The sequence below is a fragment of the Zingiber officinale genome, chromosome 2B (assembly GCF_018446385.1).
Source record: "Zingiber officinale cultivar Zhangliang chromosome 2B, Zo_v1.1, whole genome shotgun sequence".
Lineage (NCBI taxonomy): Eukaryota > Viridiplantae > Streptophyta > Magnoliopsida > Zingiberales > Zingiberaceae > Zingiber > Zingiber officinale.
Window position 1 is genome coordinate 151,405,079 of NC_055989.1, and position 7,858 is coordinate 151,412,936.

At 38.8% G+C, this 7,858-nt stretch overlaps 1 protein-coding gene across 3 annotated transcripts; it reads right to left on the reverse strand.

Moving 5' to 3' along the window:
* Positions 1 to 321: 321 nt before the first annotated feature.
* On the reverse strand, positions 322 to 3,948 carry LOC122047876 (chaperone protein DnaJ-like). Of its 3 annotated transcripts, XM_042609396.1 has the most exons (6): positions 3,574 to 3,948; positions 2,589 to 2,742; positions 2,360 to 2,392; positions 2,167 to 2,261; positions 1,817 to 2,077; positions 322 to 946 (listed from the first exon to the last, which is right to left on the reverse strand). In XM_042609396.1, exons 1-5 carry the CDS (start codon positions 3,922 to 3,924, stop codon positions 1,865 to 1,867), a joined length of 846 nt encoding a protein of 281 aa, XP_042465330.1. In that variant the 5' UTR covers positions 3,925 to 3,948; the 3' UTR covers positions 322 to 946; positions 1,817 to 1,864. The 3 variants fall into 3 exon arrangements, with proteins under 3 accessions (XP_042465330.1, XP_042465328.1, XP_042465331.1); XM_042609394.1 differs by lacking the exon at positions 322 to 946 and having other exon boundaries at positions 1,624 to 2,077; XM_042609397.1 differs by lacking the exons at positions 322 to 946; positions 2,360 to 2,392 and having other exon boundaries at positions 1,624 to 2,077.
* Between the last annotated feature and the right edge of the window lie 3,910 nt (positions 3,949 to 7,858).

The window sequence follows — 7,858 nt, forward strand, 5'->3', positions numbered from 1 at the left end:
ATAAAGCAGGTGTTCAGTTTATCAGGAAACTTAGATTAGTTGTCTTTAACATTTTTTTTGTCCATCCTGTCTCCAAGAATATTTTTTAAATAATTGTTGCAAAAGAAAGGCATGAACTAATCAGGTTAGAATATATTAGAAGGGACCCCTTGCTAAGTTACAAATCCTACAACTCGATTTGTCATGTGAACTATTCACTTGCAAATAGAAGTATCTACAAATGTGCACTAACTTGTCCTAGAAAATTGCCAATAGCACCTGGGGTATCTCAATAGTTAAAAGCCAGATAATACCTGTTGAAGCTGAGAGGATGTGAATGTGAACTATTCACTTGCAAATAGAAGTATCTACAAATGTACACTAACTTGTCCTAGAAAATTGCCAATAGCACCTGGGGTATCTCAATAGTTAAAAGCCAGATAATACCTGTTGAAGCTGAGAGGATGTGAATGTGAAGTATTCACTTGCAAATAGAAGTATCTACAAATGTACACTAACTTGTCCTAGAAAATTGCCAATAGCACCTGGGGTATCTCAATAGTTAAAAGCCAGATAATACCCGTTTAAGCTGAGAGGCTGAGATCTTCCCTTTGGAAGTTATCTTTCTTTTGTTCGTTGACATTTACAGTCATATAAAGAAGCATCTTACTGAACCTCCTCACTTTTATCAGCATCATCTTGCCAGCACACCAGACCACCTTATCTCCAATGCATATAGAAATAAGTGTAGTCTCAAACTAGTGATGGATTTGGCATTCAGATTGTTAAGGTAGAGATAGATGCAAACCGACAGTGAAAACAGTGTCTTCCTGTTCAGGTTGTGCAAAGCCCAAAATGAGAAGCACAGGTCCACAGCAGCCAGTGAGCTCACTTCTTCCCATTTGATGATGTAAGGTACTGAAGGCTGGAAGTCCAGATTTTTGCAATATGACTGAACATGGAGTTCCTGCATATCCCAAATGGCTACCGGGTTATTTACCTGCATATCCCAAACAGCCTATCTCCATGCACTATCATCTGCCTCATTAAAAGTTCTTCGATGCAAAATTTATGGAGGTTCCTTCTGAAATTTGTATGGAAAGTGACAAATTTACAATTGGATCCCCCTCTGGAGGCTTCAAATCATTTCTACCTTATTTCCACCAATCACTAGCTCCTTAGAATGGGACAGTTTCTTGCTTAATCTTTCACAAAGAGAGGATCCTTATGAGCCATGCCATGGTAGCAGTGGAGAATTACGTCAAACATCCCCTCCACCCTCAGTAAGAAACAGAGAAATAAGATATATAGCCTGGATTAGCTATTTGAATTGTTAGTTCAACTCAAATCTTTGCTCTACTTGAATTTAATCCAAATATGGCTCAACATTAATCAATCCTGACTGTGGTTAATGGAGGGTGTCTCAATTATTTGCTTACTTCAGATCGACATGAACATTTATTATTCCTACATAAACTAAGATCAACAAGGACTAAAGTCTACCTTAGTTGTGTTGGATAAATATAAATGAAAAATCTATATCCCAAGACTATGGGACATAATTTACATCCCTAGCGCTCGTTTATGAAAGTCATGCGAAAGAATACAGGCAGCATTTTGTACCAAAATAAAATACATGTATTATAAACAAAGATATGCCTGACAATTGAACAGATCAAAATTGGTATGCACAAAGGATGTCACAAATGCATTGGAACTAGAGTTCAGAGGCACCAAAATGGTGCTTGGATGTACATCACAGTATACCAGGTTACGGAAAACTTGAGGCTTCTATTATCTAGTTTATCTTTATTCAATTACCAAAAGAATGACCAACCTTTTCTTTCTCTATTAGTACACAGCTTGATGTAATTCTCCGATGGATCTACAGCCCCAGCTCCTTTTTCAACTGAGCAAGAGTTTCCTCAATTTCCTCAATACTATCTTCAATGCTGCCTTCCTTGTTACTCTTCTCATTCCTAGAAGATTGAGATGGATTCCCATTCTGATACTCATCTGAAGAGCTATCTTTTTCAGTATCCAAATCACTAATGTTAAGCTCCTTCTCCAAAAACTCGACAAATTCCTCACCAATGGCCTGAAAATCAGGACATAATTAAAACACATGCTATTTTAATTAAAAGAAAATTTGTATCAGATCACAAACATGATTGTAAATAAACTTACAGATAACTCTTCCCATAAACTTTTAGGTGCCTCTTGCGAGTTTATTCCTGCTTCCCAGTTACGAAATTCAGCTTGTAGATCTTGAAAGAATTGCTCTGTAACATCATTTTTTTCTGGTTATCTATCTTTGGTCAAAGCAGCTCTTGCATTATAAGAATAATATGGCATGGTTCCTTCTATGAACAAAATCTACCTAGTGATATTTGAACATCTTTGAAAAATTCTCCTGCAGAGTAAATGGTTGTAGATTTACAATCAAATTAAGATCAGTAACTAGAAATTACACTATTAGCTAGCTATATGGGTGACAACAGCCTATAAGGATTTGAAGATTTAACAATGTTTCTAAGGAAAGAAAGAGAGGACTTAGGAATCAATAGCTGCTCATAGAGGGGGAAAAACATCAGGAATATGTTCCATACCAAAACCATAGAATTCTTCATCAGGGTCACTTCTTCTCTTTTCAGCTGTTCTTGAGAAATCACCACTTTGGTTCCCATACTTGGACTGTGATTCTGAATTCATCAAGGTATTGTATGCATGTTTGATTCTCATGAATTTCTTCTGAGCATTTGCCTGCTAATGCAAGAGAATATATGAATGAACATAAGGCTTTTGCAATATGGGGCAAAGTAACACTACAAGTAAAGACAATCCCTGAAGCAAATTGAGAAGTTATTAGAAGAAATCGAGGAATACTCTCAAGTCTCACCTCTCAAGGAAAAAAGAACAGCAGCCCAGAAACTTATATTCAAGAAATCACTCAGATGGCCATAGTTATAAAAACTGAACCGATCTGGTGATTGAACAGAACAAAAAACAGAACCAAGTTGCTCTCTGGATCATTTACGCTGGATAAGCAAGAAAATGGTTCAGCCACTGGTTTTTGGAGAACTGGAAAAATTGGGCAGTGTTCTGAATAACAATGACATCAAAGGACTACTGAAACTTTTGATAAAATTAATAACTCAACTTCTTTCTTTTTTTCTTTTTTTAATTTGATGGGAAGAAATCCTTCAGAGCTCATCTGCTTCTCAACTCTATGATTAGGTCTTCCACCCTAAACCCTAAAGTCGTAACCATTCCTTAAATGTAAAATTTGAGTCCCAACTATTGCAGGGATATATATCAGCTTCAGGCGACCTTCCACTACACCCCTTTGTATAACGAGATATTCAGACTGGGGTTTCTATAATTAAACTTAGGAGAGTCCATAAGACTGAAATTAAGCAAATCCTCAAAAACACGCGCATTTCATAAACTAAAAGCACAAACACAAAGTTATCATTTTAGCGCACGGTTGCATTGTATAATCTCGATCTGATACACGAACACGCGAGAAATTTAAGCGGTCCCAGTAAATGAATAATAAGAACCAAAATGGAGATTCGAAGCTTTAACTATCACCTCCTTGTTGACATCAGGATGGTACTTGAGGGCGAGCCTCCGGTAAGCCCTCTTGATCTCACGCGGGCTGGACGAAGGGGATACGCCGAGGACCTCGTAAGGCGACTCCCTGCGACTCGCCCTCATCGGAAAGGCGCGCCGCCACGGGCCGCCACGCTGTCTCTTGCTCCAGCTCCATCGGAGGCTCGCCGGACGGGAGGAGCCAGCGGCGCAGTCGAAGGCAAAGCGGAGGCGGCTCAGGGGGTGGCGCTGAGGAAGGATCGAGCGGAAGACGGAGGCACCGAGAGAGAGCGGAGAGGCGGGCGTAGGAAACGAACGGATCCAGACGGCGAGCGGCGGAACCTGATCCATTCTTCCACATCATTCGATTAGTCGCTCGTTATTTAAAATTTATATAAATTTGTTATTAAATCGTTAGATCGATATTGAGCCCAAATAATGGGCCCAGACTCGCCTAAAGTGGCCTTCGTTAAATTAATTAACAGAGAACCAATCACACCACAAGAGTCGAGACCGTCGAGAATTAAAACATCCAGATCCAGAACTTAATAAACACGAAGTATCAGAATAATTAATTAAAATTTAACAAGCATGCAATTTGAACAGCTGAGTAACTCTGGTGACTGATTCGATCATGGAAGTTTTTTATCCGTCACGGGATAAATTGGTAAGTGTAAATAGCGGTTGATGTATTAGCCGAGTTATCTTATCTGAATCTGAATGTAAGAAGTTAGAAAGTCAGGGATGGGATGATCATTGATAGGATGCAAATTTTAATCTTGTAAAATAAAACTAAATTAGGACAGGGGTTCTTGATATTGACCATCCAACGCTCAAATTAAAATGATCAATCTTACCTTTTTTTTCATACCTGACGTATCCTTTTATATCTTTCTTTGTGATCATTCATATGTCTTTATTTAATGATATTAATGGTCAGAGAAAGATTTCTTTATCTTGACTTCTGTGCATTAATAATAAATGGAGTGTTCTTCTTGATCTTAGGTTTTTTATATTTAATGATGATAGACGGAGTATTCTCTTTAGTTTTCTCGTCTCCTCCTGTATAGTGTCATTCTTGTGCCGGACGGGCAATCCGAGTGGCTCGTTTTCCTACCGGACGGGCGGTCCAAGCAGCTCATTTTTCTACCAATCGAAACAACCAACTACGGGTTGTTCATTCATCCGATCGCCCCATGATGTCCATTTGTCTGACCAGTCGGGTGATACACTCGGCCACTCCTTTGCCGACCGAGATAACCAGATAGTCACCTTTGGTCGAGGATCAGGTATATATGAGTGAACCCCTGTATTTTATTATATACTTGCATTTGTTTGTAGTTACAGATATTGCAGTTGATTGTCGGATACCCTTCATTGGACTGTTTGTTTGTATCCTCTTCTCCAAGTTAGACTGTACTTTCAAATAAGAGGGTCCTGGACTTGGAATATTGTCAAATGAAATACATGAATCGTCATTGCTGATGCGTGATTGTAGATTTTCTTACTATTTTTAGATGAATTGGACTCCTCGTAGAGTGGGAGTTGCAGGTAGGAGTTTGGATGGGATTTAGGGTTTGTAGTTTAGGGTTTAGGAAGATGACCAATTAGGTAACGAGACGTAGCGGGAACCTCTTCAAATTATCAACCTGCTCTCTGTCAATCGCACATTGTGTCATCCACGTTTCGCAGCTAGCATCGATCGATATTACTTAACTCCACAGTAGTGCTTTTCGCATTTGTTTCCATGTTTCTGGAATTTAATAATTAATTGTTTAGAGAATCAAATTGATTTTGATATTTGAGTTGGAATTTGGAAAATATATATATGAGATATTTCGAATTAGATTTGAAGTTTAAATTAAAATATAAATACTTTTGAACTCCGAAATAAAATTTAAACTCCAGTGCTGTTTAAATTGTTCCAACCTGATTTGAACATAATCGAATTATATTTTGTAATATGATTTAAATTTGAATATATTTAAATTAAAATGGTATAAAAGGGCAAAAATCAATAGAGCTTTAAATTAAAATTATATAAAAGGACAAAAATTTAAATTCTACATTATTATCTTTCTTCATACACATTAATTCCTGAATTGACCGAATAATTGTATGAATAAGACAAGCTCACATTATAATAATCAAGAAATCATAGTTGCTACAACATTATACTTATTAAATGTGAATATTATTGAACAAGATCAGTTCAATTGTTTTGTTCACATAATTGGTTGACTAGTTCAGAATTTGATATGTATGACTGTAGATAATAATGTTGAATAATGTACTTGAGGGTAGGAGTCTAAACAAATTGAGTCAATTTTGGTTCAAAAAATATTCAATTCATATTTAAAATTATTGAATTTGAACATATTCGATAATTTTTTCAAGCTGAATTCGAACTCATAATATTTTGTTCGATTGTTCATGAGCTACTTGTGAGTTGAATTCGAATGAATTATATATTTTTTTTACATAATTCTAACTCAAATATATTCAAATTAAGGTTTCAAATTTAAGGTATTTTGAATATGATTTGAACCATTTGAATTGAACTTGAGCTCAAATTTTATTTTGAATCGAGATCAAGCTGAAATTATTTGTATTTTTAAGTTTTGACTCGAGTTTCGAATATCATTTATATTTTTCAAGAACGAACTCAAATATCAATTTTTTTATACTATTCTACAATCATTTATATTTTTACACAAGTTCCGGAATCGTGAGGTGAAATTGAAGATGAATTGGACTCTAAAGAACTAGGAAAACTCCTCAGCCACTTCAGTTGGATGATGGAAGCATTAGATCAAGGAACACCCTCAAATCTTTACTTGGGTGTCGCTTGTAAGATCACGAACGAGGAACGCCCTCAAATCGCGCTCTGCCCTTTGACTGTCGGTTGCCAGATCGTCCAAAGCTCACCGTCGATGAAGAAATTCAACCTTAGATATGGATGTGGAATGGGAGCGTCGGGAACGAAGATGATGAATAGTGGAATTGTCGCGAGAAGAACTGCCGAGCTCACTGGATCACTGTAGCTTCTCACGATTTAAATCAACCTCAAATTGGATCAAACGGTCCAGAATGCTCGAATCTTGATCAATGATAAGAACATTTCAGATCTGGATCAAAACCTCTAGATCTTCATCTACGGCTGAGATTTACTCCTCATTAGGTTGGATGAGCCGGATCTTCAATGGATGACTTAGATTTGCTTGGATCTTGGATGAACGGTCCATAATGCTCCAAAACTTGATCGTCTCGTTCATCCCTAGATTTGATCGCAATTTTAATCTGATATGATCGGGTCCATGATCCTTTTGATGTCTACAAAGAATATATCGAAATATTAGCATCAAATACTATGATAATAAACTAATTTGTAATTAAGTCCAAGATAAATGTAACGCATGAAATATGATGTAAATATAGGTTTCATCTATGAAAACAACATCAAACCATGCATGTATGAATCAAAATAGTATAGTAAAATCATGGTTATCAGTCCGCCCATATCTGTGCGAGCGACCCCTGAATGATTATCTGGTGCTCGGGGGCTTGGGAGTCAACGTCGTCCGACTCACGCCATTCCTCATTCGGAAGATGGATAACCACCATTATGTGGCACCGGTCGCTCGGGGATGATTGGGCCGAGGTCGCTCTGCCGGATGGCTGAGATGTTGATGCCGGTCGGATACCAAACTTTTGAATCTTCTGCGGTGGACAGCGATGGTGTCCCATCTGATGATGTAGGGGGAACGGTCGTCGTGGCAGGAGCTGGCGTCGAGGTTTCAACCCGTTCGACGGAAGGAAGGTGCTGGCTAGTCCTGGCGGGGTCTGCACCACGGAGGAAGCAGATCGCAATGTCGCCTCCACCCAGCGCCTCTTGCGGCTTATCAGTGGTTCCCCGGAAGAGGCCGAGTTCGACGTCTCCTCAACCGGAATCACCGACAACCGTGTGGAGAGAGGATTCGATGCACCAACCACTCCACCGCTGGGCATCCGGCTAGCTATCCCTTCGCTCACTAAGGCTGGCGCTCCCTCGCTCTCTCTAAGAGGGTCTTCTTGTGAGCCTATCGGCTGCACATCTCGTCTCTCCAACTCGACCACGGCCGCCTCATTGATCTCAGCATCCGCGAGCTTAGCTTTGTCGTCCAGACGTGAAAGCAACATGACTTGGGCTACAAAAGAAAAGGAAAAAAATATGTTAGATTCAAAGTATAATCAAGAAGGAGCGTACCTAGGCTGGACGGAAGCTTTGTGCGAATCGGGCTCAATC

Bases quoted from the DNA above. Each gene is read 5' to 3' on its own strand.
- LOC122047876 (XM_042609396.1), bottom strand. From the start codon at position 3,924: ATGGATCAGGTTCCGCCGCTCGCCGTCTGGATCCGTTCGTTTCCTACG. The intron at 2,393-2,588 runs GTATGGAACATA...TTTACTCTGCAG, and splicing joins TGAAGAATTCTATGGTTTTG to GAGAATTTTTCAAAGATGTT. The intron at 2,078-2,166 runs GTAAGTTTATTT...CCTGATTTTCAG, and splicing joins GTTTATGGGAAGAGTTATCT to GCCATTGGTGAGGAATTTGT.